The sequence below is a fragment of the Stegastes partitus genome, unplaced genomic scaffold (assembly GCF_000690725.1).
Source record: "Stegastes partitus isolate 25-593 unplaced genomic scaffold, Stegastes_partitus-1.0.2 Scaffold295, whole genome shotgun sequence".
NCBI lineage: Eukaryota > Metazoa > Chordata > Actinopteri > Pomacentridae > Stegastes > Stegastes partitus.
The window spans coordinates 18,677-40,652 of record NW_007578026.1 but is presented as its reverse complement, the minus strand read 5'-3'; the positions used below and the strand labels follow the sequence as shown (position 1 = coordinate 40,652).

The 21,976-nt window shown below is 42.1% G+C and overlaps 1 protein-coding gene across 2 annotated transcripts in view; it reads left to right on the top strand.

Annotated features, from left to right (window-relative positions):
• Positions 1-21,515, top strand: part of myo5aa (myosin VAa) — a 50,494-nt gene extending 28,979 nt beyond the window's left edge. The window contains exons 15-43 of one of the 2 annotated variants that reach the window (XM_008283016.1): positions 461-616; positions 1,253-1,350; positions 1,626-1,712; positions 1,896-2,004; positions 2,154-2,365; positions 2,583-2,739; positions 2,913-3,152; positions 3,248-3,496; positions 4,945-5,038; positions 5,126-5,274; positions 5,579-5,692; positions 5,840-5,974; positions 6,322-6,378; positions 6,537-6,764; positions 7,353-7,361; positions 8,821-8,918; positions 9,118-9,174; positions 10,508-10,588; positions 12,248-12,446; positions 13,677-13,742; positions 14,308-14,401; positions 14,484-14,633; positions 14,889-15,043; positions 15,243-15,332; positions 15,721-15,871; positions 15,993-16,275; positions 16,400-16,574; positions 17,251-17,331; positions 18,010-21,515. In XM_008283016.1, coding sequence (XP_008281238.1) covers positions 461-616; positions 1,253-1,350; positions 1,626-1,712; positions 1,896-2,004; positions 2,154-2,365; positions 2,583-2,739; positions 2,913-3,152; positions 3,248-3,496; positions 4,945-5,038; positions 5,126-5,274; positions 5,579-5,692; positions 5,840-5,974; positions 6,322-6,378; positions 6,537-6,764; positions 7,353-7,361; positions 8,821-8,918; positions 9,118-9,174; positions 10,508-10,588; positions 12,248-12,446; positions 13,677-13,742; positions 14,308-14,401; positions 14,484-14,633; positions 14,889-15,043; positions 15,243-15,332; positions 15,721-15,871; positions 15,993-16,275; positions 16,400-16,574; positions 17,251-17,331; positions 18,010-18,162 — 3,927 coding nt within the window. In that variant the 3' untranslated portion in view covers positions 18,163-21,515. The remainder of the gene's footprint in view (positions 1-460; positions 617-1,252; positions 1,351-1,625; positions 1,713-1,895; positions 2,005-2,153; positions 2,366-2,582; positions 2,740-2,912; positions 3,153-3,247; positions 3,497-4,944; positions 5,039-5,125; positions 5,275-5,578; positions 5,693-5,839; positions 5,975-6,321; positions 6,379-6,536; positions 6,765-7,352; positions 7,362-8,820; positions 8,919-9,117; positions 9,175-10,507; positions 10,589-12,247; positions 12,447-13,676; positions 13,743-14,307; positions 14,402-14,483; positions 14,634-14,888; positions 15,044-15,242; positions 15,333-15,720; positions 15,872-15,992; positions 16,276-16,399; positions 16,575-17,250; positions 17,332-18,009) is intronic. The other variant, XM_008283015.1, reaches the window with a different exon arrangement.
• Positions 21,516-21,976: the final 461 nt, after the last annotated feature.

The window sequence follows — 21,976 nt, the reverse complement described above, 5'->3', positions numbered from 1 at the left end:
TTCTCTTGATTTTTTTTCTTTATAGCATTGTGTCAAGTCTGACTGAACGAGTTTAACAAACACTAATCAACAAATCAAGTGACATCTACTCATCTACTGTCAGCTGTCAGTGTGTGACAATGTTGAGATGAATTAACTCTTATGTTTGTATCTACATTAAATTACTAGACATGTGTGTTTTAAAAGAAAGTCAATAATATGGTCTTTAAAGCGGCAAATGCTCAAAATATAGCTGTCATCCTGCTTTGTAAGCCTGTATGCGCTGCACGGTAAGAAAAACGCATGTCTATAAGGAGATTCTACATTTTTAGTTATATGTGATCTGTAGTAGTTGCACTGATTTAACGGTATATCCAGGAGGAAATGAAACTAAATGATAAATTGACTCAGTATTGCCTGCAGCGTCTAATGCTGCTACCAGCCGCTCTGTTTGTGACTGTAAGTGGATTGCTTTTCCCAGTTTGACCTGCTGGTGGAGCTGTTCCAGGATGAGGAGAAAGCGACCAGCCCCACTGGTCAGGTCCAAGGAACCGGAGGCCGAACCCGCCTCAGCATCAAACCCGACAAGGGCCGGGAAAAGAGCAGCAAGGAGCACAAGAAGACAGTCGGCTGTCAGGTGGGTATCTCAGCATCAAACTACTTTTGTGCATTAGACAGATGTTATTCAAGAATCAAGAGTTTGATTTTGTTACATACAGTGCGAGCAGTGAAATGCAAAGCGTCTGTCTCACGAAGCTGCGCAATAACTAAAACATTCCCTAAAATAGAAAGAAATGTCATGAATAATAAAGAATAAAGACATTTTGAACTAAAATGCAGTGTACATTGTGTACGAGCTGCAGTCGGGTCTATGTTTTGTTTATGCATTTGTGTCTATATGTCTGTATGTTATATACGTATTTACATTGTGCCCGTGTGCTGCTGCTGCTGCTGCTGCTGTGTGAGATGAGGGGCTATGACTTACATTTAGATCTGAAGTCAGAGTTGTATGATGCAGTTACGCCAGCACAATAAACATTAAATCCAGTTTGTTTTGCTGTATATCAAGAATCAAAATACTATAAATTACAACCTATTCCACTCCAAAGATTAGCATTTCTGCTGAGTTGTTTTAATATTGATTATAATATTTGGAGCAGCAGTTTGTGGATTTGATAGCTATCCAAAGCTAATTTTTAAGCATGTTTTCAACCGAATAGTATTCATGGATTGATGATGATGATGATGATGATGGTCCTCCTCTCTCTCTTAGTTTCGTAACTCTTTACAAATGCTGATGGAGACTTTGAACGCAACCACCCCACACTACGTCCGCTGCATCAAACCTAATGACTTTAAGATGGCCTTCTCGTAAGTGTCCTCTCTCTCTTTTTTTTTAATTTTCTGAGTTGTAGTCTCAATTGAATTGTTGTTCTTTGGCAGCATGAAGGAATTTTAGCCTCTCAGTTCAGATTGTAGACAGCAGTAAAATGACATCATTAATTTTAATAGGCAACACTGCATCTTCATTTGCAGAACATTGCTGTCATTACTCAATCATGCACCACATTTGAGCTTTAGTCACTCTCTTAGTTTAGCCGCACTTCTTAGTGGCCGTATTGATTGTGGTTGTTTGTTGTCGGCAGGTTTGATCCCAAACGTGCGGTGCAGCAGCTCAGAGCCTGTGGTGTCCTAGAAACCATCCGTATCTCTGCTGCAGGCTTCCCATCCAGGTATCGATGAGTCCCAGCAACACTTTGACTGATTCTCACGCTGTGTTAAGTACTGTATGTGTTGTGTCCTTCGTAGCTTAGCAGAAGGCAAATGAAAGTTGACCTCCACAGTGGAGTCTTAATGCTTAAGCAGACAGAAAAGTTTGGATCATTTCAGTTTTTAAATTTGTGTGTGTGTCTCAGGTGGACGTACCAGGAGTTCTTCAGCCGTTACAGAGTACTAATGAAACAGAAGGACGTGCTTCCCGACAAGAAGTTGACCTGCAGGAATGTTCTGGAGAAATTAGTGCAGGTCAGATAGGTTTTCTTTTTTCCTCTTAAAAGTACCATTTAAAGTTTAACAATAGATAATAACAAATATTTTGTTGTTTGTGTTGCTCGTGTCTTTAAAGTCATCAAAGATTCTTTAACTCACCCCTGCATTTTCCTTTCCTCCTTTAGGACCAGGATAAATATCAGTTTGGTAAGACTAAGATCTTCTTCAGGGCTGGCCAGGTGGCTTACCTGGAGAAGCTGAGGGCAGACAAGCTGCGTGCTGCCTGCATCCGCATCCAGAAAACTATCCGCTGCTGGTTGGCACGCAAGAAGTATCTGCGCAAGCGCTGCGCTGCCATCACCATCCAAAGATTTACCAGAGGATACCAGGCCCGCTGGTGAGTCAGCCGAACCACATACTCACTTCTCTTACGAGCATGTAAATTCCTTATTGTCAAAACAGCGCAGGGTAAAATGATTTGTTTTGAGTACTGTAGCACTTAACAAAGCATAAGGCTGAACTAAAAGAAGGCTAAAGTTATGCGAACATGACATGTACATGTTATAATCAGTAATCATGGAAATCATGACTTGCTCTCCCTCGCCTCTCCTCAGCCTGGTCAAGTTTATGCGCCGCACTCAGGCAGCCATCATCATCCAGAAGTACCAGAAGATGTACGTGGAGAAGAAGCGCTACAGGCAGAAGCAGGCTGCCGCTCTGGCCATGCAGACTATCCTCAGGGCTTACATGGCCCGGCAGAAATATCAGGGGGTAAGACTTGAGCCAAGCCAAAAACATTCTTTCTGTTGCAGCTTTGTTTTTTCTCTAGCTACAAAATTTTGTAACGTCTCTGGACAGTCTTTCAGTTTTGTTTGCACAACAGGTACATCCTTACATTTGGTTTAATTTCTCTTCTTTCCATGACTCTCTGTGTCTGTCTATAGCTTCTGCGGCAGGCTTCGGCCGTCATCATTCAGAAGCACATCCGTGGCTGGTTGGCTCGGTGCTGGTACAAGCGCTGCCTTGTCTCCATCGTCTACCTGCAGTGCTGCATTCGCAGGATGAAGGCCAGGCGTGAGTTGAAGAAGTTGAAGATTGAGGCTCGCTCAGTGGAGCACTTCAAGAAGCTCAACAAAGGCATGGAGAACAAAATCATGCAGCTGCAGAGGAAGATCGACGAGCAGGTAACATGTTGATCTATGATTCCAGGTTCTATGAAATATATTGTCTTCATTTATTAATTAAATTGGGGGCCTTTTTTCCCCTTTTCTATCTCCAGCATAAGGAAAATCGGGTGGTGAACGAAAGGTTAGTTGGCCTGGAGACTTCCTACACAGCAGAGAGCGAGCGGATGCGTGGCGAGCTGAGCCGACTGCGCGGGGTGGAGGAGGACGCCAAGAACAAGGCCAACCAGGTGTCATCTCTGCTGGAGGAGCTGGAGAGGCTGAGGAAGGAACTGAGTGCCACGCAGCAGGAGAAGAAGACCATCGAGGACTGGGCGCAGACCTACAGGGACGAAATGGAGAAAGTAAGACTTCTGTATCAGCCCATTACTCCTCTGTTTCCCTGATCCTCCAGCTCCCTGTGCACAGTGGATATACAGTGGTATCATATGCGTTTCTGTCTGTCCCCATTTCTCACTCTCTTCTTTCATATTCTTCTTCTTTGTTTTTCTCTTTATTGAGGATTGTATTTTTGTACAGGACCAAAACAATACAAAACTGAACCTTATTTTCCCACATTTTTTTTAAAGCCACTGAACAGGCATGAACATACAGCAGGTATCAAAAAGAAAACAAACAGTCAAGTGAACAAAGATTTAAAAAAACAAACCATACACACCAACAAACAAGAAATTCACCCCTCTCCACCACCAGGGTGTCATTGTTTCCTAAATTGACTGGAATAGTGTTGACTTAAGAGAGCAAAATCCAGACTAAAATGGGTCCATAATGTCCACATTGTCCAGGATAGGTCACCATCTCTTCATAAATCCTTCAGTATTGTCATCAAGGGTGTAGGTCAGTATTCTCAGGACCTCCATGTTCTTTATTTTAGCAATCTGAAACATTCCTGATAAGTTGGGTGGATACTGGATATGTTCCTGATAAATTATATGTACATTTTGAATTTCAGAAAAACTTGCTGCAGTTAAATTTAAACAAGCAACGTTTTTTTTTTTCTCTTCTGTCCTTTAACCTCCTCGTCTTCTTTCTGAGACCGTAGCTGTTGAAAGTCCTGTTTTAGTTTAAAACAAAGATTAGTAGGAACAGCTCCTGCTAGGTAGAATCTCCCACGGTTCCCTGAATATATATATCCCAAAATAAATTTCTGTTGCCTGACTGTGCATATTGGCATCGGAGGAAAACCACTTTTTCCCATAATTTAGGGGCCGCAGCGAACCAGGGGGAATTGGGCACACGGTGAGCTCAGAGGCCAGTGTTGCCTCGGGGCAGGTGAGCACAGGAGAGCAGTGTGTTAGTGAGGTAGCAGCTGTGTGTGAGCTGTGACTAGTTTGTTGTCGTTTCCCTTCATTGCCTGCCCTTATTTTATCAGTGCCTGGAGGCTCTGAGATTGAGTGAGATGACTTCCCCTAATAGATGAAGTTCCAATCAAGGCAAATTGTCGAAACACAAGCTTTTTGGTTTCCCTGTAATTAATCTCTATTCAAGTTTCTAGTGGAATTCTTTTTCAGTGGTTAGTTTAGACTTTATTTGTTGTTGTTGCTGCATTTCTTTCTCTCCTTCTTGAGGTCAGAGTACAAACCTGTAGTAGTGCGACGCCTCTAAAATATCCTAGGAGGTTTTTCTAAATGAGTGTCTTTTGAAACTGTAGTTACAGTCTGATGTTAGATGTGCAAAACAAATGTCGCAGATTTAGCTCTGTAGAATGGATTCAAGCTGTTTTACTCAAGATGCTTACAGCCACCTGCCTTACACAAGATGTGACTAAAGGATCATTTTTGCGTGTGTTCAGATGGTGTCGGAGCTGAAGGATCAGAACGGGTTGCTGAAGAAAGAGAAGGACGACTTGAACAGGTCGATTCAGGAACAGAGTCAGCAGATGACCGGTAAGCTCACCTACATCCAAATTACATCCTGCAGCAGCAAGAGTTACACGCAGTCATCCTGAAACATTTAACCTTTTGTCCCATCAGAGAAAATGACTCGTGCAATAGCACAGGAGACTCAGCAGCTCGAGACAGATCTGAACGAGGAGCGCTCTCGCTACCAGAATCTCCTGACAGAACACCTTCGCCTAGAGGAGAAATACGACGACCTGAAAGAAGAGATGGTTCTTTCTTCGGTAAGAAACATTCGCTCTAAATCCCATTTGGCACTGATGAGAGGCTCTTATTTACGTGCACAATCAAACACATTCAACAGCGCTTTCATTCAACTCCACGTTTTAACGTCCATAAACAGTGACACAACAGAAGTACCGAGTCTGTGTATTTTCCTTGCTGTAAGATTCACATTGCTGCTGCACCAGAAGGCAAACGGTTGGTAGTGCTCGTCAGTTAACTGCACCCTCAGTCTGTACACACAGCAGAGAGCTCGAATCAATAGTATTTAAAATTGAAAGGCTGATTTTTCTCTTCTATTTGCAGAACGTTTCCAAGCCTGGCCACAGGAGAACAGATTCCACCCACAGCAGCAACGAATCCGAGTACACCTACAACTCAGAGTACGCCGAATTAGAAGACGGTTCCCGTGTCCGCGAAGTAAGACAACTGGCATTAACACTGACTGTAGCATGAAGGAGAAACCAGGATTTTGTAAACAGATTTTGTAAACTTTTCATTTGAACATAGCATTTAAATACTTTACCCTGGACATAAACTCTGTTGTGATGTTTCTTTTTCATGTAGGATGTAACAAGAGGGATAGACACGTCTCTGACTCTCAAACTACAGAAACGTCTTACAGAGCTAGAACAAGAAAAGCAGTCGCTGCGCAACGAACTGGAAAACAAAGAGGAGCAGTTCCAGCGGGCTAGAGCCAGGGTACTCACTGAAATATATCACTTTTTTCACAAACTACATATCTTTGTATGTGTGCTTGCTTGTCAGCTTTTCTAACGTGTCTTTTAAAATGTTTTTAGCTGTATACTGAGTAGAAAGCCTGGCGAAATTTCATGATGTAATGACAGTAAAGATTCGTTCCATGATAGGAAACTTTGTACTATGCAGTCACATAGGAACAGGGTTGTGAACATACAGTAACGCTAGGTCAGTACAAAATGGAAAACTTTTGATACCATTTTTCACTTTAGTTGTCCTGCTTTAGTTAACAAAAACGTATTTAGACTGAAGCTGTTCTGGTCATCACCATGTTTTTCTTTGCGTTCAAGGATGATGAGGAGTTTAAAAAGGCTCGTGGAGCAGAGCTGGAGTACGAATCTCTGAAGGTAAGCGAGTAAAGTAGAAATACAGCAACGCTAACACATGCACCTTCCGCTGACACCAGAGAGTGACTCATTTTGTTACAGTAAATTCAAGCGTTGCCTCATTTGCCTCTTGTTGTTATAACTGTAACCCTCTGACGCTTCACTCTTTCATCTCTCAGCGTCAGGAGCTGGAGTCAGAGAACAAGAAGCTGAAACATGATCTGGCAGAAATGAGGCAAAGTCTGCTGGGTAATGCAGCTACAGGTGCCGGGGCCCCGGGTTCACCAGCCTACAAGGTGCTCTTGGACCAGCTCAACGCCTCCTGTGAGGAGCTGGAAGTCCGCAAGGAGGAGGTGCTGATCCTGCGCTCCCAGCTGGTCAGCCAGAAGGAGGCCATGCACCACAAGGTAGGCTGTGTCATCAGCATTCAAACAGAGAAAGCCAAGAAGTGGTTTAGTCCTCAGCATGTTACTGTCTGCAAGTAACTGACTGTTTAGGCTCTTTGGTCACTTGGTGTCTGTTTTAGGTGTAGGTGGATGGTACCCTGCTTGCTTGCATCCACCTTCTTACATTTATGTGTTTTCACCCTGTCTGCTTTTGTCTGTTTGTTAGTGAGTTCTCACTAAAGAGTAACAAAGAAATCTATCAGAAATCTCCTCTGGCCTTAAGAGTGATGAGATTTTCTTTTACATTTTGCTAGAAATCCAGATTTCAGAGTTCCGCTGTTCTTTTTAAACAGTAACTTTTATTCTGTGTTCATGGAGTCCAGGAAACCAGTAAAACCTGAGACTTCTCAGTCATTGTTGTTCATCAGAAAGACGAGCAATGAACAAAACTTTATTTAGAAGTCGACATTTTTTTAGCTGCACATTTTGAGGATAAAACACACTTCAGATCATTGTTTAGTGTATGTTGCGAATGCTGTCACTGTCCCAGCTCTCACAGTCTAACTCTCCTGTCTCCACCTTCTCCCCTCCATTCACGCTCTCCCACAGGATGAGAAGGTACAGTTGAAAAATTGTATCATGCATGAGTATTTGACACTTTTTCACTGTCTGTCCTGTGTCTGAAACATCCTGAGGTGAGAAAGCTGATCCCAGAGAATCTGTTTCACTTGTCATCTCAGTAAACTGCGCAACAAGAGAATGACGCAGGTTGTGCTGGTTTTATTCAAAAACAAGAGCAGCTCTTACCTTTGCTGCTGGGACAAAATGTTAAAGTAAATTAATTAATAGCCCTTAATTCATGAAAACCCCAAAACTGTTGTATGCCAGGTGCTAACATTAACTCTCCATGTTGCTAAAACTAAAAAAGTTTTAGTGCCGGTCGGTAAAAGTTAAAGAAAAAATGGTGGTATTGGTTTTCTTTAATTCTTGTCCTTTCCTCCTGTCACCACCGAAACTCTTTCTTTCTACTTCCACATGCTGAATTAAACAAGTTAACATCTGTTCTCCAGGGAATGTGGGAAATTGCTAACCGGGTTTGAGGGAGATAGGCCATGAAATCCGACATCAATAAGTGTAAAGAAGTAATGCGTTCAAAAGTGTAATTTCTCTTTAACGTGACAACTTTCACCAAAGAGAACAGCAACGACAGCAAACACAAGATCAGTGTTCTTACTCTAAGAGGCTTTACATTCAGACCTCATCTTTGCTAGTATGTGGTTTGATGATCTCATCTGTCTCGCGCTTTGTCTGTTGGACTCTTTGTTTCCCTTAATGTCACAAAGTGTTCTTGCTCAGTGGTCATTTTACAGCAGATTTTCTGCATCCATCCTCGTAAACACAGCTTGCAGTACATTCTGACCCTGAGGACAGATGTGACCACTAAATGAAAGCTCTCTGCGAGCTAAAACTGTGACTTTGTATTAATGTGAATGAATGCAGAGCATTATATTTGAATTAGTTTTACTAGTTGTTGAGTAGCTAAGCGACTAAACAGTGTGTTTGCTGTGGTAACCTGTAGCTAAACAGATGTGCAGATGTTCTGACTCCCACTGTCTCATTATGCGCGAATAAAAATGATCCTTGTCTTCATACCAAACTGTCACACAGCTGTCACATGTTTCCTGTTCAAACATGTTCAAAAGCGATCAAAGTTTTGATCTCAAGTGACCTTCAGCTTCTGTTGGCCATCAGCTGATGCTCAGCTATCAGCACGTCTAGTCTTCTAAAAGCTAGAAGAAGAGGCCACTGCAGTAGGCAACCTTCCTCCATAGATACATGTCTGTCACTGTAACATCTTATGTTGGACCCGAGGCTCCAACTGGCTGACAGGAAGAGTCACAGCCTGCAGCTAAACTGATGTTGACAGTGAAAGGACAACTTCCATTAGTGATAGTAATAGTTATGCAGCTATAGCGGCTTGGTCAGTAAATGTGTTGTTATTCTTTCCCATCTGTCCCTCTTTGTTTGTCGTAACCTGTGCTAATATCTCGTCCTTCTTCTCTCTCATTATTTCTAGGAGACCATGACCGAGCCCTCGGTGTATGCTGATGATGTCACAAAACTGAAGGATGCTGAAGTCAAGCAAGCTTATGTAGGCCTCAAAGACACCAACAGGTACTGTGTTACCACCATTTCTCCTCCTCATCTCCATGTCTGTATTGGCTCTCTTCCAAGCCGTGGCTCCATCAGCTTTCATTTGTCTACTTTAATGTGTCACTAAGCTTTACTTCCGCTGTAAATATGATGTATGTGCGAGCACTGTGTGTGTGTGTATGTGTGTGTGTGTTTGTGAACACCTTGTCTGTCCTGTCAGCTCTCCCAGGTTCATGCGTCAGCCGCTGGAAGTCAGTGATCTCCTGAGTAGGCTGAGGTAACCGATGAGACGTGGCCCATGCATCATGGAGCAGAGCATGCATGGCCACGCTGTCGCTGAACAGGGTTGAAAAAGTTAAAAACAACAGATGTTACCGAAGCTGACACACTGTTTTCACTTTGTAGTGCTGATGATAGCTTGAGCGTGATGTTTCCTGCCCTAACAGCATGATGAATAACATACGACTCTGGCTTCAGTGTAGATTTAAGAGAACAAGGATATACTTTTGTACTGTCAACAGTGTGTACTTATTAGCTTCTCAGGAATTAAAGGAATTGAAGTTCTGCACGATAACTCAACATAGCTTCTGTTTTCGCTCAGAGCAAAGTTACAGGTTGTGTAGAATAGATCCAGCAGCTCTGGTCTTATTGTCATGATGTAGTTAGAGCAGCTGATTTGTGGCACAAAAGCATGGAAATGTTTGAGCTGTTAGAGATCCAACTTTTAGTTTTAGTTTGTTCACAGAGTCACTCACACACCGCCTGTAGTTCAGATGCGATCGTAGAAGCACTCCTGCTTCAGCTGTATGGAATGAGTTTGGCATGAATACTGCATGAAATTACCCATGTTTTTGTGTTTGTGTTGAAGCAGAAATGCACAGCACACTTTGAAGGAAGTGTGTGTTGATACCTACTAAAAAAACTACACCTGCTATGTTTTCCATAGTTTTTCTTTCAGTTATTACATCCACTTTCCACTTTAGCCAGCTGTGCTCATTCCATTGACCTCTAAACAACACATGCATACACTGTTTAAATAATAGATACGGTACACAAGGTGTTGGAAACTCACCAGGTCACTAACAATACCTCCTCCAGAAGTTGTGCTTTGCATCACTGCATTTTTCTGCTTCATTTGTTGCTTGTGCCCTTCGATGTTCACACACTGACATTAGAGTTCAATCAGTACATTTCAGTATTCACTAGAACAGCTACAGCTCATCTAGATGTACATTACTGCAGGCTACACATACAAAAGAAAGTATGATACCACTGTTACAGGCAGTAGAGCGATAAAACATTAAGTGTGTGGTATCAGCTGAAATGCAATGTGTTAGTTATGGAATAAATAAACTAATGGAAGCGTGTTAAGATTTTCCATTACAGTGACATTAAGTTTATGTCACACTACAGATTTTACTGCTTCAATATCATCACAGTCCATAAACAGGAGTTTTTACATGCACACATACCCACACCTCTGGGAAAGATAGGCCTTTTCTTGTTCCTGTCAGTCTGCACTCCTCCTCCTCCTACTCCACCCAGCCTTTCCCTCATTTTGCTTTTTGTTATTGTGTTGTTCATGTTCCTTTGTGTTGTGTGTCGGTCAGATCCGCTGCTCCAGACTTCCATAAGCTGAATGAGGACGGAGAGCTGTGGCTGGTTAATCAGGGCTTAAAGGAGACCATCAGGTGTAACTGTGTTTCAAACACAAGCGTGATTTTCTTGTTTTTTAGCATGACATGTTTGCCTTTTGTCACGGGAAAGGATGTGTGCTGCTGTGTTTCTTCATTCAAATCATTTCTCTCACGCACTCTATCGACCTTTCAGAGTTTTCTCTCACATAGTATTGCTTGTACTTTGGTTGTTGTGACTGAGAGGACAGATTTAAGAACTGTTTTAACTGGCAAATCCACAAAAACAAAAAGCTTTTGGACCAAGGGCTGACACTCACATTATTTGCTTATTAGGTTCTATGTTTTATGTTTTTTTAATATATCTCAAAGGCTCATTGTATAGGACATACCAGTAATGTATATTTTTTTTAAAAGTGGCACAATAGAGATTTTTCTGTCAAAAACTCTCACACAGTTCTTTACAGGGTTGTGTGCTACAAAAAAACTGTAAAAAGTCAAATGTCTACATGTGATGTGTAATATATAGTAATTTATAAATAGGTTTTTGAGGGTTTTATTTATTGTAGTACAGAAAAATGTTCCTTCTTCGCACTGACCTTGTTTTACTTATTTATTATAAGAACAGACCACTAAGTGTTACAGGTTCACGTAAATCAATATCTACTTCAGACCTTTTCACAAATAGTGTTGCTTGTGATGCTGGATGGACTAGATTCCTAAACCAATCAATTTGGTTTCATCACCAGCAGCTTACTTTCCGACGTACGAGTTGTCAGAATATGATGAGAAAAACCTCTGTGTTCCTGTCCTGAGAGAACTCTCTACAAACGCTATTTGACTCAGATCTTTCACCGTCGGACTGCTACTTTTATTTGACAGCCTTAAAACTACTTGTGGAGAAATGAACTAACTTTATTGAGAACATAAACAACCAAGTAAAGGTTCCCTGTGGAGGCCTCTAGTACTGATACGGAGATGTCTTGGTGTGAGTGGGTTGCTGTTTTTGGTTTTCTTGTGTACAGACAACACAGAGGTGTCAGGCGGTGATGCACGTAGACAGGAAAGAAGAAGAGTGCAAGTTGTAAACATGGATTGAAATGATGCTAGATTTAAAACACTCAACCAAATGGCTTTACTGTTTTTAGAAGCAGGAAATGTACTTGTTAGACCTCAGGGATGCACAGAAAGCGTGCTAAAAATAAACCTAAGCGAAGCCAAGAACACTCCACAGGGCACCTTTCATGTAGTGTGTAGTAGCTGCTACTGTAGTTTCCATAATGTGAAGAATACTGCATGTTGGCTAACTGTTTGCCAAATGAAAACCCCGGTCAGCTCTACCTGCTCTGTCTCTGAGCCTGACCGCTCCCAAAACCACCCTGAGAAGAGTGGAGCTTAAAGACTGAGCAGATTGAATGAGTGTCATGAAGACCGACTGGATTCAGGGCTGCTGGTCGTGTCTGCACAGCATGCTGCTGCTGTCCTGCATCGCCTCTCTCTGGTGGAAGCCACTAAATGTCTCATTCTCTCAGCACTGGGAGTCTTACAGTTTTTTTCTGTCACTCACATATTGATGCTGATTGTTTTTCTCTCCAACACTTTGCTCACCAACACACTCCACCTGACTTATCTGCTTCCTTTTCTTGTCTCTTCTTCTGCACATCTCACCTCCTCCCCTCTCTGGTCTCACCCCCCTCCTCCCCACCTCCTCCTCAGGTTACTGGAGCAACAGCTGCAGAGTCAGCGGAGGACTTACGACAGCGAGGTGGAGGCGTTGCGCGGCGAGCTGCAGAACGTCAAGGAGGAGAACAACCGTCAGCAGCAGCTCTTGGCCCAAAACCTCCAGCTGCCTCCAGAGGCCCGAATCGAAGCCAGTCTGCAGCACGAGATCACCCGGCTCACCAACGAGAATCTGGTACGCTACAGTACACGCACAATCGCATACGTTCCCACACAGATACATCCAGGCTGAGGGAAGACAGCAGCTTAAATCTCAGTTACTGTCTCAGTAGAGTTTCTAAGTTAAAATATAAGCGTCTGGAATAGAACAGTAAGACTTCACCTGTACAAACACGCCCACAAATATCACATAAAGAATTAGGATTAAAAAAAATTAAAGGTGTAATATAACGAGAGCTGAGGTAACTGCCCAGCAACAACAACAAAAATTAACTGACAGTTTGCTGTTGAAAAGGTTTGTTAAACTGTAACATGGAAAAAATTTAAAAAGCATTTTTTAGGGTTAATATTTTGTTTTTCTTTAACTGAACGTAAACTCTAACCAGCTACATCTAATTCTCCCTGCAGCCCACAATAGGCACATCTCTGAGATATGAAATCTGTACGTCTGTTAAAACCTTTAAATTACAACAATAACTCGTTGCATTTGTTGTCTGTATTCAGCTGTTAAACAGAATGAAGTCAGCAACCAATACAAGAAGGTAAATGTGAGTCCACCACAGGCAATTAGGGTAGCATTTAAACTAAAACCTTGATGAATGAAACCTTCTCAGTTGATTACTTACATAAAGAAATGTTGAGCTTAAATTTGCAAATCAAGTATTATCTAATTAAATATGCATTCATTTGCAGACATGTCGAATATACAAAAAAAGACCAGTGCGTAAGAAAATAATGTTTCCCGTCAATCAGGATCGTATATAAAAACCTGACATGAAGACCTCCAACTGTGCAGATATAGAACAGCGAGTGTTTGTTAGTATTCTTCCCTCATATGTCATGTGGAGAAAAAATACAGAAAGTATTGATTTCAGGCTTTAGGGAAAAAGCTAATAAATCACTTTGCCGCTTTTAAAACAAGACTCTGCTGCACACTGACTGTAGTAAACACCCTTTGAAATGAATGCTTTTGAAGAAGCTGAAAATCATTGACGTTTCCATTATATCACTCCTCATAAGAAATGCAGCCGTATTGTCTAGAAAATAAAAACAATAAATAGCAAAAGGAAAGTTACCACGTGATTCTGATCTATAATTCTATCCTGCACTTTAATGAAGTGTGAACTTTGTCACTCGAGCTCTTTGGGTTTGTGGTTTGATCCTCACTTTGGCCACACATACGATAACCGGCAGCACTGTATCACACACACACACACTCAACTGTGTGGATGGTGTCACCTGACAGGAACTCCTGGCCGAAGACCCCACAGCATCCCGAGAGGCTCGAGTCATCATTTTACGACGAATGGTTGTATGTAGAGACAGTGTGTGTTTGCCTGCATGTTTGTGTGTGTGAGGACTAACCGAGGTTGTGCGTTTGGAATGAAGTAGCGCCGAGTGTCGCTCTAACTCTCTACAGCAGCGTCTGCTAACTCACAGCGGAGCACCTCTGAAGCTTTTTCTCTTTTCTGACAGCCAGCAACAGTTCTGCAACCTTCTTCCTCTGAAAAAGCAATCAGCACAGCAGCACTAATTTGAAATTGCTTTGTTTGTTTTCCAAATACAAGGCTTAAGGGGTTCCATGTCATAGATGTGTGACTTAGCTCTTATCCTCTTATCCTCTTATCCTTGATATTATAATATATTTAAATATATTTTTCCTCTGTCTTCTGGCTCTTTGATTCCTGTCTTTGAGCTGCTAGTCAATGCAAACTTACTAATTTACAAAAGTGGCAGATTGCTCCTTTTTTGCCACTGGAGGGCGGCAGCGTGAAGCAGTCTGTATCAGATGAGGCTTGCAGTGGTTCCTCACTATTCTCTATCTCTTCTCTGTGTCTGTCCGTCTGTCCATCGCACTGTTGCTCGGCCTGTTTTAGGACCTAATGGAGCAGCTGGAGAAACAGGACAGAACCATCCGCAAGCTCAAGAAGCAGCTCAAGGTTTACTCCAAGAGGATTGGGGAGATGGGAGGTAAGAGAGAAATCATCTGTCAGCTGCAGCTTCAGAATCTAAAGATATACGCTACAGAATTTACCTGACTGTTTCCTCCCAGCCGGTCAAGCCGAGGGCCAAACGTCTCCAGGACAGATGGTGGACGAGCCCATCCACCCCGTCAACATTCCCCGCAGGGAGAAAGACTTCCAGGGAATGCTGGAGTACAAGAAGGAGGATGAACTAAAGCTGGTTAAGAATCTTATCCTGGGTAAGAGCCAGTGATGGACGTTTTTCTTAGACCTTGTAGTGTTTCTCTGGGGTTGCAGTTTGAGGAATTACTGAGTCGCAAGTGTATGGATTTCACATCAGCCAATCTACCCAGTCGTCTGTTTTATGTAGGTCTTTCTCAGTAAAGAGTTAGAAACAAAATCCCTGAAACTAATCTCATCTCTTCAAAATGACTGGTTTGTTCACAAAATCTAACAGTATTTCCACTAAACTCAGTCCTCCTCTGTCTCTGCAGAGCTGAAGCCTCGTGGTGTCGCCGTGAATCTGATCCCTGGTCTGCCAGCCTACATCCTGTTCATGTGTCTGAGACATGCAGACTATGTCAATGATGACCAGAAGGTCCGCACTCTGCTGACATCCACCATCAACAGCATCAAAAAGATCTTAAAGGTATGTATGTTGGATGTAACACCTGTATAAGTCAGACTTCAGTCATTTCAGCTGGAACATAACATCTGCTGAGTGAATTTACGCGGGTAATCCCTTTAACTTTGGGTTGCAGTTCTCCAGCTGTTTTCTGTTGGTTGCAGTATGTTTTGAGCTGAAAAAGTTTTCTTTGACCATACTGTATTCTTCCTTTTACTTTCAGAAACGAGGAGACGACTTTGAGACGGTGTCCTTCTGGCTGGCCAACACCTGTCGCTTCCTGCACTGTCTGAAGCAGTACAGCGGAGACGAGGTGAGATCAACGCATTACGCACTCAATCATAGAAACTGTCTCTCTCTGTTACACACACATTCAGAAACAGGATTAATGCTTCTCTTCAGTTTAATGAGACGTCTAAATATTTATCAGTGTTATGTATTGTATGTAGATATGTGGTAATAGGAGAGAATAAAATTGTAGTTTTTTGTGATACATTCAGAGTTATTCCTGCGATATCAATGCATTTTCTTTTTTCTATTATTTTGCAATAGAACAGAGAAAAAAACTTGGAATACAAGTGTTTGGGACTGATATTGACACACATTATTCAATATAATAATATGTATTTCCTATTTTGTTGACTTGCATGATTATTATTTGACTTGAACCTTCCTAACACACATTTTTCTGCGTCTCTCAGCAATTCATGAAGCACAACACATCCAGGCAGAATGAGCACTCTCTGTCCAACTTCGACCTGGCAGAATACAGACAAGTCATCAGCGACCTTGCCATCCAGATCTACCAGCAGCTGATCAAATGCATGGAGAACATCCTCCAGCCCATGATCGGTGTGTGTCATGCAGTGCTACTGCAGTATTGATCACAGTATTGATCATAAGCCCTGCTCTTACTGTGTACAGACAGAAACGTCCTCAGTATAGCGGTTAAGTGTGCCTGTGTTCCCTCCAGTGTCTGGCATGTTGGAACACGAGACCATCCAGGGCGTGTCAGGGGTGAAGCCCACAGGTCTGCGTAAGAGGACGTCCAGCATCGCCGACGAGGGCACCTACACCCTGGACTCCATCCTGCGGCAGCTCAGCGCCTTCCACTCCACCATGTGCCAACACGGCACCGACCCCGAGCTCATCAAGCAGGTGGTGAAGCAGCAGTTCTACATCATCGGAGCCGTGACCCTCAACAACCTGCTGCTACGCAAAGACATGTGCTCCTGGAGCAAAGGCATGCAGATCAGGTAGGAGGTGTAGAGGCTCACAGACAAATGATAGAGGGAGACTTAATGTGTGTTGTCCTTTTTTTTTTTCTTTTTTTCTTTTTCTTGTGTCCACTGAACTTACAATGCGTGTGTGTGTGTGCAGGTACAATGTGAGCCAGCTGGAGGAGTGGCTCAGAGACAAAGGTCTGATGACTTGCGGAGCCAAAGAGACACTGGAGCCTCTGATCCAGGCTGCTCAGCTGCTGCAGGTGAAGAAGAAGACTGATGAGGATGCCGAGGCCATCTGCTCCATGTGCCTGGCCCTCACCACTGCTCAGGTAAACCCTCCTGTCTTTAACCCTTTATAGGGCACTCCTTGGAATATTTGGAAAATGAACATTTCAACCCGAGGCTGTTACTGAAGGATATTTCAAGATATTTTTACTTTTGTGACTTAAAACAAAAATGTTGCAAATCAAGATTAATAAAGTTACAATATATGGTAACTTGCCCGTCTATGGTTAAAAAAAAAAAAAAAGTAACAAACTGCAAAAACATTTATTTAGAAACATTTTAGTGTGAGGTAATGATACTGACACAACCAGTAACAAAGTATTTATAAAGTGCTTGGAAAGTTCCTTCAGTAACGTTGTTCTTGGGGTTTTAGTGGGACTGATCTCAAAAAATAAATCAAAGTGGAGTTCAATGCAAACCAGTAACAAAGCTTTTATAAAGAGCCTGGAACATTTGTTTAGTGCCATTTTTCATAAGGTAGTGATATTGGCACTAATATAAAAACTACACACATGGTTCTTCAACCTCAAGGAGAGGCACAGGGTGGACATATTGAACGTCCAAGGAAGTTACCAGATATGGTCACTTGGCCCATAAAGGGTTAAACTACACCCAGCTTTTGTCTAAAAGCTAAAAACAAAATAAAAACCCAGCCACTGCACTCAGTTTTTTTTTTTGGTTAGTGCTGTTTGTAACTTTTCTGTGTTCTATCTCTTTCAGATCGTGAAGGTCCTGAACCTCTACACCCCGGTCAACGAGTTTGAGGAGAGAGTGTCGGTTGCATTCATACGAACCATACAGGTAACGTTTTTATTTATTCTACACTGTAAAACCACTTTGATCTCATTATTTTCACTTTCATTTAACAGTAACTTAACATTCTGTGATAACAGTAACAAGATTTCACTAATATTTCACATTTACCAACGTGCCATTAAATTGGTGGTCCTCGTCTTTACTAGCCAACATTGTCCTGAACAGATGATAGTGTTATATTTATGGTTCTAAAAGTACTTTTCTTCCTCTCAGCCATTTGAAACATTTTTGCACATTTCAAATGAGTTTGACCTTAAACTGCACTATCAGGCAACAGTAGCTTTTATAACAGTGAAAACAGGTTCGTACTTGTTGACCCACGATGTGTAAGATGTTTCACTTTTCTGTCTTGATATCAAGTCAGCTCCCGCAGATCTGACCCGTGGATACAGAGTAGAAAGTCTGAAGCAGCAGCTTTCACCAAGATTTCCTCTTTTACTTACAGTTAAAGCTCTTGGAATGATGATAATTTTGCAATTATATAATTTTAATTTGAAAACTTTGCACCTAAGTAACTTAAAATGATTTTTATTAAAAAGCTAAACTGTAGCTTCCTGGCTAGTAGGCCGATGTCGATCTGCAGTATGATTCATTTAACAAAATCTTTTAGTCTCTTGTCTTATGCACATGAGCTGTTTCCAACTCCTTTTTCTTTCCCTACAGACTCGCCTACGAGACCGTTGTGAGAGTCCCCAGTTGTTGATGGACACGAAGATGATATATCCCGTCACCTTCCCGTTTAACCCGTCCTCCCTCGCCCTGGAAACCATCCAGATCCCCAGCTCGCTCAACCTGGCGTTCCTCACCCGTGTCTAACCCGAGCCCACAGGACCGATCCGAGCCCTGCAGCCATTCTGTCGGAAATCCAAGTCACATGCCACCCTCTGGCCCAAAATTGAAATGGAAAAGGTGTTTCTGAGGGTCACATACACTCCAAAATTAGATGTTTGTATTGGCACAACCTGAAATAATGTCCAAAAAAATAACCATTTATAATGTTCACCAGTGTCTCTGGTCTAAATCTGGACTCACATGCCAACATGACACACATGCTGAACCTCACATCTGTACAGTACTTTCATCCTCTGGGCGTACACATGCACGACTACACTCACGTGCACCTTCTCTCTTTAAAAATCACACACACACACACACACACACACACAGCAAACCACAGTTAAATCCGTCCTTCAATCGCCAGCATCCGTCCACTGCTTGTATAAACGCCCGCCTCTTAGAGAAGCCACAGGACCAGATCAATGCCTCCAGTACACGCTCTTCCCGGGTCCGATCCCTCCTCCGTGTTTCCGTTAACGGTTAAGGTAGTCGTTGTTGTTATCGTCTCATTCTCCGGTGAGAATGTTTGCACCGATACGCGAGCGCAGACCCAACGCGAGGCGCTGGGTGAGTCCTGCTACGAAGACAGTCGAGTGATAATGTGCAAAGGTTAGCTCTCTCTCCAGCCGACGTCGAGGTAACCGCCGACAAGGTTTCATTTGATTCTCTGAAAACACAGTCAAGCCAAGACTAAGCTCATCATCTGTACTATATTATTTATACATAAATAAATATATATAAATACGAATAGTATATATCCTGTATTTTATTTATTGCACTTACCTGCGCCCTCCCTTTTTAAGATTAGAAGCTTTCTCATTGCAGAAGATGCGTGTGAAGTGATGTGGGATGGGAGGGGGGAGCACCATTTCCCAACAGCTCTGTAAAGACGGGTTAAGTTTTAGTTGCGTTGTAGGCTATTTATGTCAATATCAGGTAAATTATGTAGTGTAGTTTAACGAGTGCCGGCACAGATCATTTGTTAGGTCTTAAACTTAGAGATGTCGCTTTACCATCTTTAGCCTCAGTTTGTGGCAGATGAGGCGTAGCACAGACGAGGAGAGACGGTTCAAACCCTCGAACCTGCTCCGATTTCTACCGTTTACAGCTGTGGCCAGAGCCGAGCGTCAGAGAGGTTTACTCATACACTCAGACATATGCTTTACACTTTGCTTACTGCTTCTTTTTCTTCTCTCTCTCTGTAATCGTCTTCTTCGGGCCACGGCTCCAGTCAGAACCATGAAAAATGTTTTTACTATTGTCATTATGTAGTTATTTATTTCAGTATTGTCCTTTTCTTATGTATATTGTAAAGCCATGTATTATTGAGCAGAATGAACAGGAGAGGCTTTTTGTAAAGTTGGTTCAGCAGAGTTTCTTCAGCTTTACTACATTTTTTTTTTCTTCTGCTGGTTTCCCCAACATGAACACTAACAGCTCCGCGGGTCGATTCCTGTCACATCTCCACCCTTTGCCTTCCTGTTTAGCGGCCAAGAAAGCACAACATGGGCTTTTATTACCAAAAAAAAATACAGAATATGTTGCACTTCTTCCACATCTCAATTGCACAAAGTCCAGGGTGGTCTTTCGGTGCGCAGATAGTTTCGGTTCCAGACATAATATTTGGTCCTTCAATTCAAAGACAGTGTGTAAACCACAGAGCATGTGCTGCTGCTGCTGCTTCTACTGTCCTCATCTAACCTGCATGGGCTTGGCTTCAGCACAATTACCAGCTACAGAAATTAACCTGCATGTTTTCTTTGTTTTTTAATGAAGAGAAACCACAGTGCAGTTGAGAGTGGCTGGATGAGTGTCAGGTATTCTGCCCATGTTGTGACAAAGAGCCCTTTGTCTGCGTTCACGTCTTCCCTGCTGCCTCCTGTTTAGCACTTACTTCCCATTGTGCCGTCAGTATTAACAGTCGACCACGTTTGCCTCTTGCCCTCACGTGAACCTTATGTCACCCGCTGACCTTTCAAAAAAAAAGATGTTTCACTTGGATGCAATATTGTCTCCTCACGCGTGGAGGAGATTTTGAACCAAACTCTTGTTTTCACCAACTTTCCACAAAAGCAGGGAAACAGCACATGAAGAGAGTAAATCTATGGAGGTGAAATATCTCATTAAATGCCATGTTTTAAGTGCAGTAAAGAGAAGTTGTGAAGCTATTTTGTGTTGTCTTTAAGAACAAACCCATCTCCTCTCATCGGGACCACATGTTGTCGAGCAGCCTTTGGTCGTATTGTTTGGATGTGTAGGTAGTAGAACGTACAGCTTGTGTAAAGAGAACGTATCTGCTGGTTGTACCAAGAAAGACGGCAACTGAAGGAATTAATCAAGCATATGAATGTTTAAACAATGAAGTGTATCATGATTTTTTTTTTAGCTGCACATTTGTAGACGAAGCCTTATCTGAAGTACTTGCTATCTGAATGACTTACACATTATCAGCATCGTGGCGTTGTTCTGTTCTGTTCTGTCCGTGCAGTATTTTTCTTTTTGTTTGTTTCTTTTCCACTGTACAATGAATATATCTTGTTTAAATGTGATCATTTTTATTTTTGATGTCCTTTTTGTCCAGCAGTCGGTGTCTCTAGATGGGTTGTTGTTTATCTGTCAGCCAGAATGCACTTTTTCAACTCAGCAGAGGAAGTCTGATCAGAGATAGATGGGGATGGACTGTAAAAGGAAATATTTCACACCGAGTAGCTTTGTTTTGCTTTGATTTATACTTTTTTTTACACAAATGTGGCCCCGTTAAGCTTCTTCCAGCACATTCCCTGCCTTCACTTTGCTGTTTTATTAGCCACAGGTATGAAGACACACTCGTGCAGCTCAGACTGTATGGAGTGGACAGAAGACTGGCCTAGTTTTCAAAAAAATCCTTCATTCATTTAGTTTCTTTGAGCAGAGCTGCTGCAGCGTCTTGTTCCCCTGGGCTTCTCTTTGGCTCTCAAACAGGAGACAATGCCATTCCTTCACTCTGCGTTTCTACACGAAGGAGAGAGTTGGTTGTACGATACGACGTAGACATTATAAATTACCATCGTTCTTATGAGCACTAGCGTTAATTGTGCCGTTTTAAAAATTGAAAAAAAAAACAAAAAAAAAAGTTCAAATCAGAAGACGTGTCATCGCCCCCAGCTGTTGTGGCACCGCTGTGAAGCCGGTGCCACCTGTTTCCTCTCCAAAAAAAAACCCCCATGTGTACATTTGACAAACTGGACTGTTTGTAGTTTCTGGTAGCTGTGCTTTAGTGAATGTGTTCACCGTTAAGAAACTTGGAATAAATTGTCAAATCTGTAAAAGTAAAATAAAAGAATTCAACACTGTGGGAGTGTCAGCGGGAGGTCTTTTGTGTCGGCTCTTATCTGCAGGGGGATGTGGTTCTTTTAGTCATATAACACAACAAAAGCAATCTGGGATATTCTGTTGGCAACAAAACAGAACAACAACCTGCAGCGATGATCTTTGTTGGAAAAGTTGTGTCATTTCCTAGAAGCTCATTTTTCTGAATTATAAGGAGCTGAAGAATGCAGGAGTAATAACAGCAAACACGTGGTACATTTCACAAAACTAGTGTTGCAACTAAATTATTTTCATTAGCAGTAATCTGACCTTTGTTTTGTTTTTTTTGTTTTTTTGCTTGTTTTTTTAATTTGAAGGTTCATCAGTGTTTCCCAAAGCTCAAGATCTCCTCAAGTGATCAAAAGATATTCAGCTTACTGTCATAAAGGAGTAAAGAAACCTGAAAATATTTAAATATAAGAAGCTGTACTCAGAGAATTTACTC